Source organism: Xiphophorus couchianus, chromosome 12 (genome assembly GCF_001444195.1).
Source record: "Xiphophorus couchianus chromosome 12, X_couchianus-1.0, whole genome shotgun sequence".
Lineage (NCBI taxonomy): Eukaryota > Metazoa > Chordata > Actinopteri > Cyprinodontiformes > Poeciliidae > Xiphophorus > Xiphophorus couchianus.
Genome location: NC_040239.1, coordinates 6,892,456 through 6,916,842, shown reverse-complemented (window position 1 = coordinate 6,916,842; position 24,387 = coordinate 6,892,456). Strand labels below are relative to the sequence as shown.

The 24,387-nt window shown below is 38.8% G+C and overlaps 1 protein-coding gene across 5 annotated transcripts in view; it reads left to right on the top strand.

Moving 5' to 3' along the window:
* camsap1b (calmodulin regulated spectrin-associated protein 1b) overlaps positions 1-24,387 on the top strand; it is a 36,837-nt gene that overhangs the window by 8,068 nt on the left and 4,382 nt on the right. For 2 of the 5 annotated variants that reach the window (XM_028033261.1, XM_028033257.1), the window contains exons 3-17: positions 1,046-1,308; positions 6,498-6,659; positions 8,141-8,221; positions 8,504-8,536; positions 12,528-12,669; positions 13,893-14,032; positions 14,161-14,257; positions 14,413-14,569; positions 15,363-15,448; positions 15,535-15,622; positions 16,109-18,338; positions 19,818-19,954; positions 20,029-20,243; positions 20,963-21,065; positions 21,183-21,295. In XM_028033261.1, coding sequence (XP_027889062.1) covers positions 1,046-1,308; positions 6,498-6,659; positions 8,141-8,221; positions 8,504-8,536; positions 12,528-12,669; positions 13,893-14,032; positions 14,161-14,257; positions 14,413-14,569; positions 15,363-15,448; positions 15,535-15,622; positions 16,109-18,338; positions 19,818-19,954; positions 20,029-20,243; positions 20,963-21,065; positions 21,183-21,295 — 4,047 coding nt within the window. The remainder of the gene's footprint in view (positions 1-1,045; positions 1,309-6,497; positions 6,660-8,140; positions 8,222-8,503; positions 8,537-12,527; positions 12,670-13,892; positions 14,033-14,160; positions 14,258-14,412; positions 14,570-15,362; positions 15,449-15,534; positions 15,623-16,108; positions 18,339-19,817; positions 19,955-20,028; positions 20,244-20,962; positions 21,066-21,182; positions 21,296-24,387) is intronic. The other 3 variants (XM_028033258.1, XM_028033260.1, XM_028033259.1) reach the window with 3 other exon arrangements.

The window sequence follows — 24,387 nt, the reverse complement described above, 5'->3', positions numbered from 1 at the left end:
CTTCCAGTATAAATCTGGTTGGTGCTGCTGCTTTGCTCTGTGCCCTTGTAAGGCAGTGGCGTCTGGTTTTGGGAATGACCTCATATTCGGAGTAACAGAACTAGTCACAGTTTTCCTCCTTGTGGCTCCAACTTTAAGTAAGCATTGGCAAAGTGTGCTGTCACCTGAACAGCCTTGGATTAGCAGGATCTGCGGCCCAATCTACTCTTAAAGCAACACGCTCACTTATAATTACAAAGATCTCCGTTTACTCGCAATAAACAAACCTAGAACAAATATTACAGGTATCATGATTTGGAGATAGAGATGCTTTTGTGTTGCCTGGCACCAGTAATACACATTTTCCTGCTTCCTTCAGGGTTCACGCAGGTGCTTGAAATCTTTGAAAATGCTTGCAGGTGTTTTCAAAGTTTGAAAAGGGCTTGATATTCAAACTGCACAGTTTTGTAATCCAACGTTTGGGTAAGAGCCTAAATTAAAAAAAAACCCAAAACGTTAGTTACAGTTGTAAACAGATATTTTTTTTGTTTTTACGCCTAAGAAAGACAGACACATCTCAAAAAACTAATTTAACTTCTCAGCCTGAAGTTAAATTAGTTTAAACTTTTCTTATTTTAGGGTAGTTAGAATTACAAAAAATATTTCTATTTGCTAAAAGTGTTTTGTTCTTGTACCAGTCAGGTGTATATACTGTGTATGAGAGAGACATTACAAAACTTCTTGTCTGTCCTGTAGATGCAGAATATTATCACTAAAAATAACTCATAAATGATCTAATAGTGAATTAAGTGAATTTGAAACTGTCTTTTTTTTTTCCTTCATTTTTTTTTCTGTTTTTATCTCCATTATGCTGGAAAAGTTTGAAAACTTATCATGAATTTTATTGTGAGGAAAGTGTACAAACTCCGTTCCTTACAAACTGTTATCTTAATTATATGAAACTATGTGAGTAGTTGAGTTTTAAAATGGAGGACTTCACATTCCTCTTTTAGAGCTTCATTAAGAGCCACCTATGTCACCTAAGCCCAAATTCTTTCCATTGCAGACCATATTCCAGAGGATCTGCGGGACCCGTTCTACACAGACCAGTACGACCAGGAGCACATCAAACCCCCCGTCATCCGTCTGCTTCTGTCCTGCGAGCTTTACTGCCGTGTGTGCGCTCTTATCCTGAAGACCGAGCAGGCCGCGTCGCTTCAGTCCCACCTGTCTGTCATCCAGGCTCTGTCCAGAAAGGGCATTTATGTCATGGAGAGCGACGACACGCCCGTCACAGACGGGGACCTGGCCTGCATTCCTATCAAAATGGTAAGAAAGTGTCTCAAAAATTTAGCTTAACATGCTGTGGTGGAAGTATTTGCTCCAACCTATGGATTTATTCTGTTCTTGCTTTTTTAACAAATTGAAGGTGGTTTTTAAATCAGAATCTCATTCATTGAAGAAAGAACTGGCCAAACCAAACTGACACTATGTGAAAATTAGCTGCTTCATAAGCCGAACGGCTGTTTGTGCTACAAATGTAGAACAATAAATGTTGATTGATTTAAATGGTTATTAATTTCCTGTTTATGAGGGTAAAATTTTTGGAAAAGTTGGATTTTTGCCCAGGACCTGCCATCTTGTTTTATATCTTCTGTTTACTTGGACAAAAGCTGTCCAAATTAATTCAGGTCCATTTCCTGATGGGGTAAAGTTATTTGCAATTTCTTATAAAGAAAAGAAAGAGACTAATTAAAGTCAGATTTAGATCAGATTTTATTTCTAAGCCATGTTGCCCAGTCCTAATTTTAATCCCACGTTGTTTCTTTTAATTTCTAACCTAACTAACTCTGCAAAACAAGAACTGACTTTATGTAATGTATGTAACTTACGGGTGTTGAAATGTTAACTGATGAGATGCAACACGCAAAGCAAAATCCTAATCACGGCTCTAACGTTGAATGGGAGTCTTTGTGCAGCTGGCATGGCAGTCAAATCCCAGATCCTTTGAATAGAAAAGATAAGATTACAGCCAAATCATCTGAAGCTTGTTCCAACAAGTCAAGCAGCAAACTGTGTCCACAACTCTTTCATGCAAAGTGCAGTTTGTTGGTGTTATGAGCAATCGTGATCAATAGATTTCATGCCCACACAAAGTTCTTCACAAAAGAGTTATTAACTAAAGCCTGGCTAAGATTGATCAAGCATCTGATTAAGGAAACCAGCATTATTTCTACTGGTTTTACTGTCTTATGACATCAATGTAGCACATATTTTGTTTTTTTTTTATTACCAACAACATGCAATCTGTACCAAAAATATTATTCCTTGACTAAAACAGCTATTTCAACACCTGCAGACTTCTACTGCATTTTGGTTCTGTTTCATGTTTTAGATTAAAAAAGATAAACAAAAGGGACATATTCAAACAATCCTAGCTATGCTATCAGTTCTTGTTTACAATTGTCAGTTTATTGTGAAACAAGGCCGTTAATTTTCCCTCAGTTATTTTTTTGTTTTGTTGCATAAACAATATATTACATTAGCTAAAGCCAGAAATATTCCTAATTTACTTTCTAATGCTCTTTAGAGAAGGGGTGTTCAAACTTTTTGTCATGTGGGCCAAAATGATAGTAATAAAAAAATGTAAAAAAAATTCAATTGTAATAGATTAAAATAAAAATCAAGCAATTAGTTATCTGATTTTGTAGAAAAGATCCAAAACTTTAAAAAATTTTTTGCACATTTTCCCTTGTATAGGAAATTTTATTTAGTTTTCAAATTCTTTTGGGCCTGTTAGATTGAACAAATTTATTCTGCTTATAAGAAAAAGATCTGAGTCACTTTCTTTCAAAACACTTGCTATATTTAGCCAAGTTAATTGAGATAAAAGCTGATTTATGTGCAGCAAAGTTGATTTTTCAGTAAAAGCCTCTACATAGTTAACTTTGTGTTGTTCTTAACATTTTCTACTATAAGAAAATTACAATGTAAAATATTACTATAGATTTACCCCAATTAAAAATAAAAAGTTTGCACCAGCCCCTGTGATGGACCGGCGAAATTTGTGTCATTCTTGAATTGCAGTTCCTCATCCAAACTGTTTTGTAGTTTTACTCCATTTTCTGAAATTCACACAAAACAGTAACTTATTGTGCTATTCAGTTTCCTAAGCAAGTCGGGTTTTACAAACTAGAGCTGTGAACGAACAACAGAACCTGATGAAACTCTGAGGTCACCGCAACATCTGTAAAACTTGTTGGCTACTGAGACCTTTGAAAAGTGCCTCAGTCTTTATCTTATTTCTTTTCCTCTCTCAACTTTAAAATAATAATAAAAAAAACCTCCCTGAGAGCCAAAATGTTCCATAACATCACCACTTTTGGCTGCTGCTTTTCAGTGCACCTCGTCACAGTGAGTGCAGCGTTCACTGACCTCGTGTAACCGCGACATTCTGGCTTTCAAACTCAATAATCCGCACAAGCCTGTGTGTTAGCAGCCAGACACAAAGCCTAGCTAGGAGATGGAAAAATTATGAGCTTATCTCTGATGGACTGCTGTAACCCTCCTCCCGGTTTGCTGACTTGACAGGAGGTTTCCATGGCAACCGGTTTCCCTACTATTTCAAAGCGTGTGTTTGTGTGAATGAAGGCACCGCTGCACCTGCAGACGGCTCCTCTGCGCCTCGTCTACGTTGTTTAGGGGCAAAAGCCGGAGCCTCTAAAGCCTTGAAGGGAGCCGCCCTCCTGGGTCAGCTTGGTTTAGGCGAATGTGTGCACAAAGTCTGTCAAGATGGACGCAGTGCTCGGGGCAACATGCTCCCAGTAGGACTGCTTCCTGCACCAATGAAGGCAGCACGGTGGAAAACAAAAGACTGGGAACGTAGTCAGTTCTACTCCCCTTTTTGTGCTCTTATTTTGTTGTTCTTGTTGACATACAGGTGTTACATTTGGATGTTTTTATACCGAACTACATTGAATTTATTAAATGTTTGTTTCCTGTACATCCATATATAGTTTTAAAATATACACTTTAAAAAATTTTATTTTTACAACTCCAATTGGGTGAGTTACAAAGGACGAATTTTGATTACCATCAACCTTTGTTGGGAATCTAAGATATCACCCAACATTTAGAATTTTCCAATTTCTTAAACTACAACAAATGTGATCTATTAAAACATCTACAGCAAAAACCTAAATCAAAAGGAGGACAGATTCTTGTCTTTTAAAATGATGTTCTTCAGGTTTTTATTCATTTTCACCAGTCTAATCTGGACAATAATAAAATAAAAATATTTTATTACAGAAACTAAAAAGAACATCAAAACGTATGTACAGAATATTCTCGTTGCTCGCCCGTTTGGCATGAATTACTGCATTAACGCTGTGTTAGTTGAGGGGTTTATGAAACCTAAGTTGCTTTAGTAGCAGTTCTCATATGGTCTGAATTTAGTCATCAGTTATTTTGACAATTTATCGGATTAAAATTTTTTTACATTCTGTAGATTGTTTTTTATTTAAGCCTTTTTATTCAAAATTAGAAATACATTAAATGATGCAAAGAACCAAATAATTTAACTTTTAAAATAAGAAAACAAACATCTTTTAATGCTAATTTATTTTTCTACAATTTTGGCTTAATTACTACTCTGAATAAGTTGTTTGTTCTGCAATTTGCCTTTTTTCTTTTTGAGTCTGTACAATCCAGGAATCAATGACTGAATTGGTTGACGATTATTTCAATAATCGATTAATCACGATTAATCAGATTGCTTCAGCCCTGGTCTGAATTGTTGGCTTTGATGTCTCTTGTCTTCCTTTTAATAATATGATATAATATATACTCCATATATATCCCATAGGCTTTTGGTCCGACTCGTTTTCTGGATAATGAAGCTCAGTGACGCTCTGGTCATTAAAGTCGATGCCTTTGGTGATGTGAGCGGGTGCCAAGTCTTGCTGGAAAATTAAATCAGCGTCTCCATAAAGTTTGTCAGCAAAAGGAAGCATAAAGTGCTTAAAAATTTCCTGTGGGGCAGCTGCGCTCACATTATACTCAACAAAACACAATAGACCAACACCCAGCAGATGACTTCGCTCCACAAATCATGGAAACTTCACTCTGGATGCATAAAAGAAAACAGATGAACTTCTGCAATACATTTAAATTTTTATCTGTCCCTAACTTTGCCTGTTTGAAAGAACATTTTCTGTTAGTCTCCATGTAGGTTGTGCTGTAGGAAAAGCTCTGAATAACTCTTATTTTCTCATAATAAGCTTAGTTTCTGTGCTCTTCCATCAGCAATTGGATTACGCCGGGAGCGAGTTTCATTACGCGCTGACAGAAACAATGCTGTGTGTTTTTATGGATTTGTTCTGTAATGGGTTGGAGTGACATGGCCTTCTGGAGTACTGTGCAATTAGCATGATGAACCGTCATGAATTAATATATTTTGTCACAAGTTAATGTCCAAAACATTACAAGAAAAAGGATCTAGTTTGCGTGCGTAATATCACATTCACTAAATGGCAGTAGTGTTTTTTTGTGGGTATTCATATTTTGAGGTTTCTGCTTGTATATTCTGCAAACCTTTAATATTTTTGTGTGATAAAGCAATAGTTTTAACTGCCCTGGATACCTACACTTAATTCATATTTTTAGTTGCTGAGATGCTAAATCTCAGAGTGGTTTCTGTTGAAGGAAAAATCAGAAAAATGTCAGGAATTGTGTGCGAATGACGTGTTCCTGACATTGTGTGACTCTAATTAAGGCTGTTGTAACAGTAATTTTAGTAATTGATTAATCTATTGATTATTCTGACTAGTAATCAAATAAAAAATGGTCCGTTCTAGATTAGCTACTTTGGCTAGTAAAAGAAATGTATGAAGTAGAAAATGCTAGTGGTCAGTTCCTTTTATTAAGTGCAATAAGATTCAAACATCACTTTTGGTCTCAAATATGAAGAATGGAGAAAACAAAAAGTGTTAGAAGTGCAAAAAAATCAATGAAGCTTATTTGCATAGAACATTTTAGCTACATGGCAGTTCAAAGTGGTTTACATCTTGAAAGCATAAACACTTATATTGCCAACAGCTGTGAAAACCAATAAGATGATACATTTTGTCAAGTGTCATCGTTAAAATCATCAATACTCACGAAATGTGTTGGTCATTGTTCCATTTAAAAACCAGAAAAACAAATGAGAATTGAAACGTATCACATTAGCTTTTAAGAATTTAAAAGCAAACTTAAATTGAAGTGTTAATTCTACATTTTATATTCAAGTATGAAAAAGCTTTTTTATATATATGTTTGCATGATCTATTTTTTACATCATCACTTTTCTTGATTAGCAAGTACCTGTCTTGTCTGATGAATTGTTTCCTTGTACATAAAACCAGCCAGATCCTTTGTTCTGATCTCTTCTTGCAGTGTTAGGCTAAGTTAATGTCTTTGGAGACCTGGAGGAAAAAAATCTTAATATAATTGAATTATTTTGTTTCTCTCTCTAACAGAGTGCACACATTTCAATGATCGATGCTCTCATGATGGCCTACACAGTTGAGATGATCAGCATCGAGAAAGTGGTGGCTTCTGTCAAGCGCTTTTCTACCTTCAGTGCCTCTAAGGAGCTGCCCTTTGACCTTGAGGACGCCATGGTCTTCTGGATTAACAAGGTTCTGACAAACTTTTAAGATATTAGAAACACAACAGGACCTATTTTACTAGCTGTCAGCTCTCTGAAACATTCAGCTTCTGTTGCATAAATAAACTTCTGCAGTTTATTTTTTCAGCATTTAGTTTGTTTTACATACTGACCTAAAGTTTAAAAAAGATGCAACAATCAGAGATTAAAATCCGCAAACTTTGATTAGTTAGCTGTAATTAAAAGTTTGAACAATCTAGTTGTCTTTTAGGATCATCTGAGTTTTATTTTTTTTCCTCTTATTTTTAAGTTTATCCAAACTAAACTCCCAATAGTTTACGTTTTTTATACTTGAGAACACAAATGCGGATGTTTTTAAATTCCTTTTTTCCTTGACTAATCTGTGTTGCTGCCTGTAGTTTGTATCTTGGTAACCTGACAATATTTGAGGATTATAAAAACAAAACCTGAAATCTTGTCATGTTCAACAGTGGAGCACAACTTTCCTGCAAAGACTTTTCTAGAAGAATACTTAGTCCAGCAAGAGAATGACTGGTTTTATTTTTCTTTAAACAAACTCCTGCATGGACAGAGGAAACTACTAGGGTTAGTACAGGTACTTGAAATATTGGAAAATGCTTGAATTTTAGTAATGGTGTGCTTGATTTTTTTTTCTCATACGTGATTTATAACCGCACAGTTTTGTAGTAAATCTAATGTAACGGCTTGTTTAAAAGCCTAAATTTGGAAAATGTTTACAGTTGAAACCAGATATTTAAAGATGGTTAAAAAAAAAGACATGCACACTTTTTTCATCACTGTCTGATTTTTTTGGGTCAGAATTATTAAAATGTATTTCTATTTGCTGAATGCCTGAAAACTGTTTTGGGTGTGTTAGAGAGACGTTTCAAGGCATAAAATTTTGTTATATTTTATTTTACCATGTCTCTGCTGTATAATATGGAATACTATCACAAATATTAACAGTAATAAATGCTAAATAAAATAGTGACTTGAAACTGTTTGCTATTGTTTTTATCTCCAAAGCGTGGTGCTAGAAAAGTTTGAAAACTTGCCTTGAAAATGTTTGAAAAGTGCTTGAATTTTACTGTGGGAAAAGTGAACGAACTTTGTATTGCTTCATGTTTGATAGGCTGATGGGAAGAATGTCTGAATGTGTCAGACTATTATTTTTTATTTCTACTTTTATTTTCACTAAAAACAAAACTTTGAAAGCACTTGAGCAGGCATGCTCTAAAGGAAATGTTTTCATCCTAGATGTCTTTACAGCATAGATTTGTATTGATATTTACAATAACTGAAAAATTTTGAATTTATGACAATTTCCCTTTGGGATCAATAAAGTATTTTTAAATTGCTTTGGAGCAATCATAAAGCTGTTTGAATATAAATACAGATTTAAAGTCACTTAATGCCTGGTGGGAAATTAAAATTTGATGATATGCTCTCTTTATGGGTATAAACATTAACAAGTTTTGGTTTCTGTTGCAGGTGAACATGAAAATGAGGGAGATGACAGAAAGGGAACACAAAGTGAAGCATCACCCTCTGGAGTCGCCCAGCCACCAAAAGGTAATACCATTCAGTGTGACTGTACAGAATTTTATTAACTTTAAGATGAAATTCTTCTCATTTACGGATCAAGCTGGGAAAAATTGAGGGTTGATTCAAGAAAGCAGGAACTTCCTTTGTTGGCTTTGGAAATGTCTCTTTGTATTGCTGTTTTTGCAGCTCCTTTTTCTCTACTCTGGAAGCAGATCTGATCCTTTTGCTTGTAACCTCTGACTTTTTATTCCCTCTGCTCCTGTTCCTCATATCTCCCTCCTCCTCCTCTTGTCCCTGCAAACTGGATAGTCTCCCTCCAAATGGTATTGGAAGCTAGTCCCTGTAAGTTGGATGCCAGCCCTCGCCCATACACCCTTTTAATCTCCCCCTTTTGCACGCATAGTTTTGTGTTGATGTGCGCACACACTCCACCATGCAAGCTCATTCAGTGGTGCTGTTTGTCACCAATGCCTCACCAATGGGGGAGAAAGGAGATTTCTTTTCCATTGTGGCTAACATGCCAAACAGGTGTATGGCATTCCAGCCTTTTAAGCGCTCTAAACATGCTTCCTTTGCTACGCATTGTCAGGCCATGTGGATGTGGTTATTTGCTTGTACAGTGAGCGTAAAGAGCAAAACCCATGCCCACACGTCTCCTTCGCTTTGCAGACCCATCCTTGGCTACCACCTCTCACTGATCTGCTTTGTCATTCTCCCACCAGTCTTTCTCTCTCTCGTTCTCTCCTGCTTTCTCACACTAAGTAAAATGTGCCCACGGCTTCCTCTGACAGTGGCTCTGCTTTGTGTATGTCAGCCTGATGCCATGCCCGAGCTGGCCCACAGCATGCTGGAGCAGCCGGATCTCTACGAAGTGGTACAGTGCGCTGTTCTAGTCAGGAGAAGAATTATCTGTAGTGCTGTAAAAAATGTTTTCTCCCTCAGATTTATTCTGTTATGTACGTTTTCCTTGTCTAAGTTTCTCTGATCTTAAAACCAATTTTAAGACGAGACAGAAATATTGATTATTGTATCAATCATTTGAACGATTAATCGATTAATCGGATAAATCAATTTAGCATATTCTGTAGAAAAGATGCAAATGAACAAATAGTTCATTTCCATTTTAAAATTGGAAAATAAACATATTTCTGCCTAAAATGCAATAATATAACATTCATTTTATGTCTTTGATTGTTTATAGATTCATTGATTAACTTTTGCATTACCTACTAATAATTAGATAGCAAAAGGTGCGTAATGGGAGATTTAGTTTTTTGCAGAATTTGAACTGGGAGAAGCTAAAACTATGTGCCACTTAAAGAGTTCTTGGTAGAACATATTTACAAAGGATTTTTTTTTATCTTAAATGGAAATTTATATTTTTTTGTACAGTTTTGTCTTAATTACTGCTGTGAATACATCGTTCTTCCAGAAATTGGTCTTTTTGGAGTCTATTTTCCATTTAGTAATCTGCCGATTATTAAATTAGTTGGTGATTATTTAAATAATCCATTAATCACAATTAATCCAATTAATCGTTTTAGGACAGAAGAAATACAAAATGCGGTTTTAAAATGGGGGGGAAAGGGAAGAATCTACCCAAACCAGCTTTGATTGATTGTTCTTTTTCAGAAATGAAGTTAGTTTTACACCAGATGTAATGGGATTCACACCTTACAAAGAGTTTCACTTTCACTTTTTCCCAAAGTCTTATGGGCACCATCTGGTTGGGATTTTCTCAAATGTGAAACAGACCTTTTTGTTATTTTTGGTCTTCTAGTGGATTCAGTTTTTAGTTATTACATCACAAACACTGACTTTAATTTAAGCAAACAAGGCCTTCAGTGCTTTTTGTTTATTTTGTCATTTTCAGTTCATGATCTACCAAAACTATCAATAGTTTTTGTAGAGGAAGGCCTCCTCAGATCCTTCACCACTTTCACTTTTATTCTATTTTTGCGCTACAGTTTCATATGTGTGTTTTAGTTGGTTTGGATTATCTTCCCCTCCATTAATAAGTTAAATCATCATTAAACTGCATTTTGTATTTTATTGGTTTGGCTTTGTCTAATCTTTCAAAATCTGCTCAGTGTGAATCATGTTGCAAAGCATTTTTACAGCACTGCATTCAGAGCCTTTAGTTTGGTTGTTAGCCTCTCTTATGACCTTAAGTACTTCCTTTAGTTTCATGAAGCCTCAAAAAGACCCAGACTTAGACGTTGGTTAATGCTTTAATCGTGTGTGTGTGTTTGTGTGTTTAGGTAGAGACTTTTCTTGTTTGGTTATGTTGTACCGAATGTGAGATGTGTTTAGAATAAACCTTTTTTTCTTTAGTCTTTGTGGTATTTGTGTTCTCATAGTATTGTCTTTAAAGTGGTTATTATTTGCATTTAAGGGTTTGATATAGTGTACTTATTTCATTTTTCTTTAAAAAGTTTTATTCAGATTTTAGCCAATATCGATTTTAACTTTTTGTTTGTTTGTTTTAAAAGTTACTAAATAAAGTGACTGTCATTAAGTTGGCAACTGTGGTGTGACTGTTGTTAACATGAATTAATATGAATAAATGTGTCATAGCTTTGACTTATCAGTACAGAGAAAAACTCTGCCTTTGAAATCAGGAATGTATTCATTATCCAGTTTGTTTACAAGTTGCTGTGTTTAGTGTGTAAATATGTTGTCACGGTAACCATGTCTGCAGTGCTATTGTGAAACGACAGTATTTGTTTACAACAATCAAAAGATATTCAGCCTGATTGATTAAACCTGACTCAGATGGTTTTTCCTGACATGATGAGGTTCTTTGTAACGGCAGATGAGAAATGAGGTGTAATTCAGAGTGCCACCACAATATTTATTGAAAATATCACTATTGATTAATTTTGCTGAGGTATTTACATTTTTAATTTCAGTGTAATCTACAGGGTTTTTATGGGTGCTGCTTGAATTTCAATTAGGTGTTTTCAAGGTTTGGAAAGTGCTTGATTTCTGCATAAAGTCCTTGATATTCTTTCTGCACAGTTTTGCAAGAAAGGGCGATGTAACTTTTGATTAAAATCCTAAATTTGTAAAGCGTGATTAATAGTTGAAACCAGATATTTAAAGATAATAATAATAAAAAAAGACAAAAAAAAATCTTTTCTCACTGTCAGAGGTTGAATTTGACCAAACGTTTTTTGCTTAGAGTCAGTTGGAATTACAAACATTATTTCTATTTGCTAATACTAGAAAGTCCTTGAAAAAGCTTGAATTTTACTGTGGAAAAAGTGTACAAACCCTAAATCTATTAAGTTTTATGATCTAAGCTTGGTTTTTAAATTTTTTTAAATCCCACAAATTGAGAACTGAACCGACTCACAACAATTTGATTGACTTTCAGTGCTGAATATCCTTGCTTCCTCTAAGTGGGCCACTGATTAGCCCAGTTTTCATTCCAGTCAGCTGGTTCATGCAGCGTAGTTTAACTGGGTTTCATCTCTGGCCATCTGCTTCTAAACACCAGAGAGAGGTTGATTCCTCTACTCTGCTGTTCATGCTACAACTCCAACACCTTCACCTCCATCTCCTCAGTAAACCGTCTTCAGGGTTCTCCCCACTGGAACTGATTTATTGTACAATTTGATGTTTTCAGTGAGCAGCAGGCCTGTCACGATAACAAATTTTGCTGGACGACAAATTGTCCCAGAATATTATAAACGATAATATTGTTGTTTCTGTGTCATTTTCAAGTAATGCAATGCAAGAACACAGTCTCAAAGATCAATAGACTTTCAATTCAAATTAACATTTAACGCTGGAACTGGAAGACATTTTAAATATCCAAAATAAGTAAACAAAACAAACAAAAAAAATTATTTTGAAATCTCTGTAAAAAAAAGAAAAAATACCTTCAGACTAATTGAGACCAAAGTACCAGACTGAACACTTTTGTCATCCAGCTTTTGGTAGGAAAAAAACCCCAATAATTCATGCAAATGGAAATAATTGAGCTCGTTTTAATTCATCATGCAATTAATTGACTACTGCTTATTGCGACAGGCCTAATCAGCAGTGTAATGTTTTCGAAATACACCAATAAACTGATCAGCTGAAGGGTAATAAAGTAAATCCCCCACTCTTTCAAAGTCCTGGGGGGAACCTTGACCTGCTGCCTTCATTAGTTTGAGCATTAACTGAAGGAGAACCTTCCAAGGTTAATGTGCTTTGAAGAACGCATTTCAGTATTAATTGGAAAATTGATTTATAGCTGGGGAACTGTGTTGTTGCTTTAGGGATGTTTCATGATGACATTCTTATCCTCATGAAACCCCAATGGTCTCCCCCTGCTGGTTAGGTCCGGTATCGTCGAGAGCACGCATCAGGTCGCCAGCTGCCCTTCTTCCCGCTGCTGGAAGACCTCATGAGGGATGTTTGTGATGGAGCTGCGCTGCTCACCGTGGTCCACTACTACTGCCCTGATATCATGAAGCTGGAGGGTGAGATGTAGTTTGTTCACACACTTTTACACTCTCAAAATCTCGAGCAACATCTTACTATTTATAAGTTGCCTTCACGGAATTTGTTTCTGAAAACGACAATAAACTTCCTCTGATTAAACACTTATGGGAGCTTGAAATCCTTGAATTTCAACGAGGTGTTTACAAGGTTTGGAAAGTGTTTAACCTCTGTATAAATGCCATGAAAGTTTTTGAAATTGTATCAGAACTGTTTTGTAATAAAGTTGTAATTATGCCTGTCTCGCTAAATTTTGTTGGACAATAAATTGTCCAAGAAGTTATTGCGATACACAATTGCATTGTTGTTTTGAAACCATTTTCAAAAGTAATGGCATAATAAAGAAGTAACATTCTCAAAGATCAATAAACTTTAAATTCTAATGAACATTTAACACTGGAACTGAAAAACATTTTAAATATTCAAAATAAATAAAACAACAAACAAAACGAATTATTAGGTCTCTAAACAAAATTGGGCTAGTTGAGACCAATGTCAAAACTATTCCCATCCAATTTTTGGCATAAAGAGAAAGGAAAAAGAGAAATGATAAATCATGCAAATGGAAATGATTGAGCTTGTTTTAATTAATTTATTGCTTTTTGCGACAGGCTGTGATGTAATTAACTTAGGAGAAAAGACTACTTACAGAAAGTAAAGTGATTATTTATATTATGCTTTGGCATTTGATTTGAGCAGAAAAGTCATTTACCTTAACACAAATCAATTTATTCAATGTGATGAATATTATTCCTAATGGATTAATGAGTTATTAATCTCTTTGAAATAAACACATATATGCATATTTTATATGTTAATTATTGAGATTTATTTAGTAAAATTTTTGTTCTCAGACCAATCAGGTGTGTAAGATTTTCAAAACAAATTTTGTTAGATTTTAGTTTATTGATAACAATAATGTCATATTGTTATGACATGTGAATTAAAACTTTTTTTATTTTGGTTTTATCTTCAAGGTGTGGTGCCGGAAAAATGTAAAAACTTACCTTGAAAATGCTTGAAAAGTGATTTATTTTTCCAGTGGGAGAATGTGCAAACCCTGTGAATGTAGCACGAATGTGTGTTAAACTATTTTTGTTTTTCGCACACGGCTCACAGTTCCTCTCCTCTCAGCGTGACATTTATAGTCATCCGGTCACAGAGCTGCATCCCGATGTGACCCGTTCTCTGCCTGTCTGATCAGATATTTGCCTGAAGGAAGTCCCTTCCATCGCTGATAGCCTGTACAACATCCAGCTGCTGAGAGAATTTGCCAGTGAATATCTGAATAAAAGCTGCTATCTGACAATGGAGGACATGCTCTATTCACCGCTTGTTCTCAAGGTAACCACATCTGACATATTTTAGTTTCTTTCATGGAAATCAAAGTACTCAACTTGTACTGCTGCTTTTAAATGTCACCACTTCTCTCCATTCAAGCATTTGTGATGTGCTTCTAATTCCGTCTGCAGCACAATGTTATGGTGTTCATTGCTGAGCTGTTCTGGTGGTTTGAGACGGTCAAGCCAGAGTTCGTCCAACCCAGGGACCTTCAAGAGTTTAAAGATGGTAAGCATCACAACAAACAAAACCCGTAGCGCATTGTTACTTGGTTCTTTACTTTTTTCCAAAGTTATTAAGAGCCATTCTGGAAGATCCAAAGAACCACTTGCGGCCCTGCAGGTTGCAGACTGCTGTAATTTCTTCCTTTATTTTTCATTTAGCTCGAGCCATAGCTCATCCCAAGAGTGCCCGCCCATCAGTGCCCATCTCCAACGCCACCAAGCGCAGCTTTCTGACTAGTCCTGGCGTGGCAGATAACCAGAGCAACCCCGAAGTCTGTAACAGGTACTTCCTGCACCCCGAAGGCTCTGACCCTCTGTAAGTCTTCTCTACATTCCCTTCACCTCCTTTTTTAGCAGCTGCAGTAAATTCAAACATGGGTATATATGTAGTGGTGTCTGGTGTTCTTTCTCATGGGATTCTTTGTCATGGTTGTCTAAACTCATTCCAGCTGTGTGTTGTCTGTGTTGTCTTGAAATATAATGTGAGGCATTTAGGGCTGCAACTAACGATTATTCTGACGATTAATCAGATTTCTTTTTAAACAGAACACATTCTGCAGATTTTTCATTTTATTCTTATATTATTCTGTATATAAAACAAATACAGTTAATTTTTTGAACAACAAAATAAACATTTTATTGAATAAAATGCAATAAAATTGCATTCCTTCACCGTATGCTTGATCCTTTTTAGCAAAGGATGCATCTGCAACTAAAACATTTCTGACATGTGAAAAGCTCGGCCCTTTCTGCTTGATTTTACATCAGTACAGTGTAGAGCAAATTTTTGTTACAGAATTTGTACTATGTGAAGCTAAACTAAGTCATTTGAGAAGTTCTGGCAAAATGTATATCTTATTTGTACAGTTTTGGTTTAATTACGACTCTGAATATGATGCTTTTCATCAAATTACCTTTTTTATGTATGTATACTCCAGTTAACAATTAATCAGTTCCTAAATTGCTAATAATTTCAATCACTATTACCGTTTCAGCCCTAGAAGCATTGGATTATATTGAAATGTACTGTTTTTATTGTTTTTTTGTCTGTATTTTACACTAAGGGTTTCTTAGAGACTTCTCACTGCGTTTGTTTTGCTTGCTCTTAGTAAGGGCGGTCCACCCTTCAGTCCCTCTCATCCACTGCTTCCTCTTAGACAGAGGCAACAAAAGCAGCAAGGGGATGACGGCGGAGGTAAATATAAGTCTTCACATCTCTTGGGAATGAAGGTTCTGGTTCATTTTCTTGTCCTACTTCATTTTCATTTTTTCCCTCCATAGGCTTGAGAAACCGTTCGAACTCTCTCAGTCAGATGGACGGACAACAACTCAGAGGCTCTGCTGCAGCGTGGCTCGACAAAAGGCAAAGGTACATGGAAAAAAAAAACACGACACACTTTTATTCAATCGAAGTTGTATTTACATTGGCTGTAATTATTCCCAGCCTTTGAACTTGAACACATTTTGTTACTACAACCACAAACGTCTTTTTTATTGGGATTTTATTTGATCACCACAAATTAGCGCTTGGCTTTAAAGTGGAAGGAAACTTATTGCTATGATACCCCTAAGTAAAATTTGCAACCATGATCTGTTGTGTGGAAGCCTGTCATTCGTACCAAACTCCTGAATTATTGGTATCCAAAGTTCAACCCAGGGGCCTTGAAATGATTGAATGTCAAACACAATTTAAAAATGGTGCAAATTTCACCTCCTGCCAACTTTCTTTCTGTCCTAATCTGACCACAAAAGTGGAAAAATTATAAACTGTACGTCATTCAAATTCAAAAATACTTAATTGATCCAAAGGGAAATTAAATCATAAAAACACATTTCCTTTTTCTTTTTTTTTTAGACCCCTGTCCACACTGAGCCCCTTCATGCTGCATTCAGCCACTGACAGCGACGCTGACATTGCCTCTGGCGACAGCGTGAGTCTGGCTCGCTCCATTAGCAAGGACAGCCTGGCGTCGAACGTCACCAACGTCACTCCTAAACATCAGACTGCCGTCCACCAGTTGTCCCTCGCTGCCATGCGAAGAGTCAACGGCCACAACCTACTGAGTCACGTCAACATGGAGGACGGGGATGAAACTCTCGCCAACGCTACTGTCATCCCAAAACAATCCGATGGGCCTGCGGCGTCTGCCACAGTCATACCCAAACTTTCCTCCGACTCCACGCCTGCCGCTGACGGCTTTTACCTTGAACCACTGATGCCTGCCGTTCTGAAAACGGCTAAAGAAAAATCTGTATGTCTGAACAAAGAGGAGGAGAGCGGGGAGGGGCCCCGCTCGGCAGGTAGGGGTTCCTTACGCTGTGGAGATGGGTCTTCAGCAGCCGTTCGCAGAAAAGCTCCCTCTGATCTCAACCAGACGTTTCCCGCTCCAGGCGAAGAGGAACGCTTGGCGGACAAGCGACAGCAGACGGAGTTCAGACCGGTCATAACCAGCAGTGTTAACTATTCGTCCAGAGAGTCAGCCGACGGTTTCTACCTTCACTCGGACTCTGACGAGCCAAAGTGCGTGCAATGTCCGGAGGCGGAGCTGGAGGACCTGGATGAGGAAGAGGAAGATCTGGACGAAGCTCTGACCACTAAAGACTCAAGGAAAGGTTACAGTGAAGCAGACGAAGAGGAGTCAGCCAAGCTCCAGGAGGACATGAATGTCAAAGAGCACGAAGACAAAGACTTTAATGGCGGCAGCGGCCGCTCCAGCCCCTGCCTCAGCACACACTCCCAAGCTAGCAGCATGGCCAGTGGCAGCGTGCGCATGACCTCCTTTGCCGAGCGAAAAGCGCAGCAGCAGCGCTTCGGCAGCAACCATGACCTGCGCTCCAGCGCCTCCAGCTCCCAGAGGACGACCCCGGACGGGTCGGAGAGCAGCGGACCCCTGTCGTCGTCTTGGAGACTGAAGAGAGATCAGAGCCCCTCCTCCCCCTTGGGGGGGTGCAGTCGTCCAGGTGACGGCGGCACCAACGTGCTGGCCTCTGAAATCGTTCAGCTCCGGATGCAGCTGGAGGAGAAGCGGCGTGCTATCGAGCACCAGAAGAAGAAGATGGAGGTGCTGGCGGCGAGGCAGAGACAGAAGTTGGGGAAAGCAGCATTTCTGCACATTGTTAAGAAAGGAGGTGGACGGAGTGACACGCTGCCCAGCTCACTCAAAGCCGACATCTCTAAAGATGATCTCAACGGGGAGAAAGGACCCTTAAGCAAAGACGATATGTGTGTCGACACGCTACGGGGTGAGAAAGAGGTAGAGGGGACGGGTGCTTTAGAAGCGGACAAGAAGGGGAACGGTGGGAGCTTTTATCTCGACGAGGAACTGGACCTGAACGAGTGCAGCCGCTCCATCGAGCTGCTGAATGAAGCCATCGGCAGCATCCAGCAGCAGATGATGCAGCTGTCGCTGCAGCAGGAGATGCTGATGAAACAGAATGTGCAATCCCCACCCAGCGCAGCGCCACCTCCTCCGCACACAGGAGACAAAAACGGTGACTCGAAGGCAGGAGGCTTTCACTTTATGGAGCACCTTTCTGGGACGGGCAGCGCTCCCACCAGGAAGCCGCCCAAGCTGAGCTCAGGCCGGAGCTCCAGGTCCAAGCCATCCGAGCTGAAGCTAGCGAAGGAGCAGAGCCGACCGGCCTCCAGGGCTCTCACCCCGTCCCAGGGCGGGTCAGAAATGTTAGCAAACCCACGGCAGTTATCTGGGGGCAGGTCCCCCAGAGGCGATCGAAACCCCACTGCTGCGGAGATGATGGACCGACCAGGATCTGGGCATGTCAGAAGCGCCACCTTCCGCCTTCACGACGAGGCCAACATGCGCCTGCCAACCCGTGTCGACCTAGCATGCGTGCCTGCATCGGAACAGTTTGGCGAGTCTGGGTCCAGCACGCAGGTAGAGGGCGACGTCAGTTCCTCAGAGAAGGAGGGAGTCCTGTCAGAAGAGGCGCAGCGAAGCAAAACCCACCTGATCGAGGTGGATCTGTCCGAGCTGAAGGCCCCAGCGGAAGAGGAGGGTGCCGAGGACGGAGCGACAGAGGAGGGCGACGGAGAGCAGAAGTCAGTCATGGGCTTCTTCTTCAAGGTAATCCTTCTCTCATGTCACGTTTGTTGTTTTTTTTTCTGATTATATATTTATGACTTGAAGTAAGGCTGGACAAAATGGCTGAAACATCTATCATGATATAAAGTTTCATATCAGTTGATATCAAGAATTGTCTATCGATAATTATCGATTAGATTATTGTTTTTGTTTTTAAATATCTGAAATACTGCCAAACAGGTGACGTGATCTTTTGATCTTGTTTATCATTTTTAACCAGTGATGATTCACAGTGGTGAAACCTTAAACTGCTGCTGTGCCAGTTACTTAGCAGGTTGTTGCTCGGTAACCAAAAAGCGAATGAGTTGCTAGGCAACCAAAGACCGAGTGAGTTTGTTGATGCCATCAACTTTGCTTAGCTGAAACTCATCGAGACTTTGCTTAGCTGAAGCGTTCAGTGAATATTCTATTCTAAAACATAGACCACAGGTCTCAAACTCCAGGCCTCAAGGGCCGCTGTCCTGCAGTTTTTAGATGTGCCACAGGTACAAAACACTGGAATGAAATGGTTTAATTGCCTCCTCCTTGTGCAGATCAGTTCTCAGAGCCTTAATGACCTAATTATTCTATTCAGGTGTGGTGCAGCAGAGGCACATCTAAAAGTTGCAGGACAGCGGCCCTTGAGGACTGGAGTTTGACACCCCTGACATAGATTATCTATTGACATTGGTCGCTTGTCTACCACAATATACAGTACAGACCAAAAGTTTGGACACACTTTCTCATTGCATTCAATGAGAAAGTGTGTCCAAGCTTTTGGTCTGTACTGTATATTGTTATGGATTTATTGCCCAGTCCCAAGCCTAAGTGATATTTTACTTGTCTACTCATCCACTTTAATTATATTATTAGTGGAGCTTATTACAAAAATTTTGTACAAACATTTTTCAAAGTCCAGATGCCTAATGGCAGATTTGAATACACCTGCTCTGTTTTTCTGGACTGTAATTCAGTTTTTTTCATCGTTTGGCTGGTAGTACATGTTGTTTTTTTCCCTCTTCATGTCGTATTTTTGGACTAATGCGATTTATACTCTAGAGCGACGAAAGGTTAGTACATTTAGAACTGTACTTCTCTCTTGCTTTGTTAAAAGAACAACAGTCTCCTATTTGACCTGCAATGAATCTTGGGAAAGTATGAGCTGCGAAGGATATACCAGGCCCATCCTTCAAATTCAGAAACGAAGGATGAATTTGGAGGAACTTTGGTCACATGGCTGTGACGTAATCGGTCTCCTAATGCAGCCTTTGAATATGGACACACCCTGCTTTAATCTTAAACCACTTTGTAAAGGATTGTATTTTCTGTTAAGGGTGGATTGGAAAATTAGTTGAGTACTTGAAAAGAGAAATGGTGCATTACCACTCCAAATAGTCATAAAGTATTAATTTTATCTCTACAGTAAAATTTGGTCTATTTGTTTTGTAGTTAAATGATGTTTAACATTTTACCATATCCTAGGATGAGCAGAAAGCTGAAGATGAACTTGCGAAGAAGAGGGCAGCATTCCTGCTGAAACAACAGAAGAAAGCCGAGGAGGCTCGTATTCGCAAACAGCAACTAGAAGCTGAATCCGAACTGAAACGAGACGAAGCCAGGTAGACCAATCAGTAATGGCCAAGGGATCTTACCGTCCCACAAAATGCTAAAATTTGTATTTGGTTTGAACAAGGCGAAAGGCAGAGGAGGACCGCTTGCGTAAAGAGGAGGAGAAGACGCGGCGGGAGCTGATAAAGCAGGAGTATCTGCGGCGGAAGCAGCAGGAGATGTTTGAGGAGCAAGGCCTGGTGAAGCCCAAAACGCCCAAGCCCAAGCAGAAACACAAACACAAGGCAGTTATCAGAGAGGAATCTGCCACTGATCATTTCTCCAAGTGCTCTTCCACACGTGAGACTATTAAATCAGAACTTCCCTTCAATTTAACCTGCATTGTGTAACTTTTATTAGATATATTTGGTGAAACTCACTATGTTGAAAATGTGTGTTATGAGACAGATAATCTGTGAAAAAATTTTGCTCCTCTGCCTTCTCCCAGTGATAACTAAAACCAACCAATCAGAGCCAAGAGGTGGGTCTCAGCGCTGTAAATCATAATCTCCTGTAGCGCTGCTCATTCCCTTTTCATTACCCCATTTAGCTATGCTGCAGCTAGCAAAGCCTGCAGTGAATGCTAAGGCTAGTTAGCATGTACTAGTCTTATTACACCAAACATGGTGTATAATTGGTTTTCCTGTAAAGATGAGTTGTTTCTCCTCCATTAGCTCATTTAGCAGCAAGTACATGATGTTGATTGACAGCGCTAAGGCTCTCCTCTTGGCTCTGATTGGTTGATTTTGACAGGGAGCATTGCATTTTTTTATACAACAATAGTAGTTCAGGGAGGAGGTGAAGGAAATTGACCTTTTCATAGAATATTTGTCTCATAAGATTACGACATGTCAAAAAACATATTTTTTTTATAAAAGCTTTCACACACATTCACATCTTTTCCAGTTCTTTGCTTTACTTTTGTTACATCTAAAGACATATATATATATATGTATATATATTTTCCTTCCAAACCCCAAATTGAGTTGCATTAAACATTGAATTTCTCTTCTTTGCAGCAGACAACCTGATCAACGCCCAGTCAGGCTCCAATCTGTCTCTGGCCTCTGCGGCGACAAACGAGGCCGACAGCGTCAACTCCGGAGGGGCCGGCTCCCAGCGGTAAATTACACCCCGACTGCATTTGTAATTATAATCTTGTTAATTGTGAATCTGTTGTGTAATGAATTACGACATCCTATAATTTCTCTCACTCTCTGTTTTTGTTGCTGTGTCCAGCTGTGACTCTGTGGAGTCGTTTCCAGGCAGTCGGAACAACAGCCGAGCCGCAGAGAGAGACTGGGACAATGGCTCCACTGCGTCCTCCATCACTTCCATGGCTGAATACACTGGTGAGAAAAAAGGCTGCAACTATCTGTTATTGATTTTAAAATGCTGGTTTTTCATCCAATCCCTTAGGTTGTTTTATACAATATTAAATGCAAACTAGAAAATTTCTGAAGAAATTTAAACGGGGCCTGCCAAAGTGTGCCTGTTGCTTGGAACCCAGCGTTCTGATGCTAAAACTTAGCATTAATGACACAGCAGAAGAAGTCAGACGGGAGAGACTTCAGAGAGGAGCAGACATCAGGCGAGAGACGCAGGCAACATGTTCGGAGAAGAACTAGAGAAAATAACAATTGTTTACTTTTTTCCAATGGGTTTTGCCGTCTGATACACAGTTACAACAGCGATGAGAAGACTGTGGGACTTGTTATTTTCTGGGGAACAAAATTCAGCTCTAACCGTTTCCACCAGATCAACGGGCGGAAATTTCCCAACAAAACAGGTCAGGCAACAGGGTCTATCAGAAAACGTAGAGACCCATTTAATTATAAAGTGAAGAAGTGAAAACTTTAACACACCGGCACAAACATGGGTGGACCAGGGAAAATAAAACCAATCTAATAGAGCTGGTCCAAGCTGAGGAAGACCTGGATTCTCCACCGCCTTCTCCCAGACCATCTTGGGGTTTGATGTAACTATATTTTTGATGTTACCTGCGAAGAAATACGTTCTGCCTTCATCGTCTATGGTGGCTGCATTCAGTTTGACGTCTCTGCATTTAAGAGGTTTCCGATCTTCTCCGTGAATTGCAGTCAAACACAAAATAAAGAACAAATAAAGACATAAAAAAAAATTGCAATAATGCTAAAATAAGCTACAATATACTCGATAGCTTGTGGACAGTCACAAGTATGCTGAGCAACATGGACTTTATTGGGGCCTGCCCATAGCAATGCATAAGGAGAGCAGTACTGACTTGCGAAGCAAGTCAGTACTGCCTCCATGCATTGCATGGCAGGCACCTATTATTCTACACCCAATAGAATGTCTCTTTATTATTATAGTTACTTATTCCGCTACCGTTAATGCGGCTCGTACCCCTGCGAGCCCACCCACAAAAGTGGTATCAAAACGTGCGGCTTATTCCCGGCATTGGAGCTATTATTTTTATAAGGAATTGGACTTACGATGGCGACGTAAAAAGCGAAAAACGAGCCAAATTTCCAACTGCCGAAACGCAGAGCATAACTGACACCAACTGCCGCTTTTTTAGAGTGAGAAATGAAGAGAATATTTGAGCCCAAAATAATTTTGAAATCGCCGTCACGCCCACAAATATCGCACGATTGGTATCAAACTCGGTCCTGACATTGATACGCCTGTCTGCTCCGGTAAAATGTTTTCGAAATTTCTCTAGGGCTTACGGTTTTCTGTCACGGTGCTTCAGAGCAAAGTCATGCGACAGGATTTTCTGTCGCTCTCTCAGGCTCTCTCCCATGTATTTTCATATATTTCTCAAAAATTTCAGATCTGGGCACACCATTTCTTTCTCTTATCACTGTTAATACTGTGAGTGACGTAGAGATATGAATTGCGGGACTATCGGAGACGACAAACAGCCCTCTCATACGCTTCAAACGCTTTTCGAATATGTATTACGGTTCCCGAACGGGAAGGAGTTGTTTCCAATGCTTTTTTTAGTTCAAACTGGCTGGCTCAAACAGAGAATTGTTTCCACCTGCATGTCTCACTCACAGCTGACAGTTGGCAGAGAGAATTATTTACCATAGCAACGGAACTCAGGAGGCTATTGGCTGCTGGTTAGGACTACAAATACGCATCACTGTAGTTCTAACTATAGTGGAAGACCAGGAGGACTGAACTGGCCTTTACAACTACTTGCTGCTATGGGCTGTATTTAACTGATTTAACTCAGTCACCGTTACACATGGGATTAGTTTGGAATATTAAAATGAAGCATACTGAAAATTTCAAAATAAATGCCTTGAATATTTTTACATCATGTTATTGCTCTTTTTGGCTTTATGTGACTTTTTTATCCAAAGCACTGATACACATGGGATTAGTTTGGGCTTTTGAAATGAAGCATAAAGAAAATTTCAAAATAAAAGCCTTGAATATTTTTACATCAACTACTTGTGTTTTGAGCATTATATAACTGATTTAACCCAATGACTATTACACATGGGATTAGTGTGGACCTTTGAAATTAAGCTTAACAAAAATTTCAAAATAAAAGCCTCAACATGCCCCTGAGGTTAGTGCACCGCCGCAGGCGGTGCAATAATATTATTCTGCATTATCTTTTTCTCCCAGGTTAGGGAACTGCCTTGCGCAGCAAGGCAGTTCATTAGCATTAGCATTTTAGCTTAAATAAGCTATTAGCTGTTTATTTGACATATTAGCCATGTTTAGTATACTGAATGGAGTAAGTCCATTATAGAGAACATCCTAGTGATGTCCCACATGCTAGTGACAGCAATGATGCTAACATTAGCATTTTTGCTAATTTTAGCTGATACACTTACTTTATCATACTGAACGGTGCAAGTACATGTTAGTCAACATTCTTGTCATTGTCCTCATATGATTGCAGCTTTCTTTAGCATTGATGCTAATTTCTAGCATCAGAACGCTGGGTCCAAACCGACGGGCACACTTTGGCAGGCCCCGGTTAAATTTCTTCAGGAATTTTCTAGTTTCAGTATATTAAGCTTAGCTTAGCTAAAAGCTAAGGTAATTAGTGTAGGCTAACGTTAGCCTAAATGCTTCCAGTGGCATGTGGGGTATAATTAGCATGTTGTCTTAAACTGACTTCCTCCATTCAGTGTGCTAAACATGGCTAATAAATAAACAAAATGGCTAAAAAGCTTATTTTAGGGAAAAGGCTACTGCTAATGTTTTGCTAATGTTAATGCACTCCCTTCTGATTTTTACTTTTGCAAAAGTAAAAATCAGATGTTTATTTCGTGGCACTTGGTTACCAGAAAACGCGCTCATCTCTTAGCAACAGATTAACAACAAATGTTGTTATTGTTCAAAAAACATAAGATTTCTTCTGCTCCTTTGAAATACTATTTATCTTACTCTACTTATTACTTAATAAAAATTGTGCAGTTGGTGAATATGTCAGAAA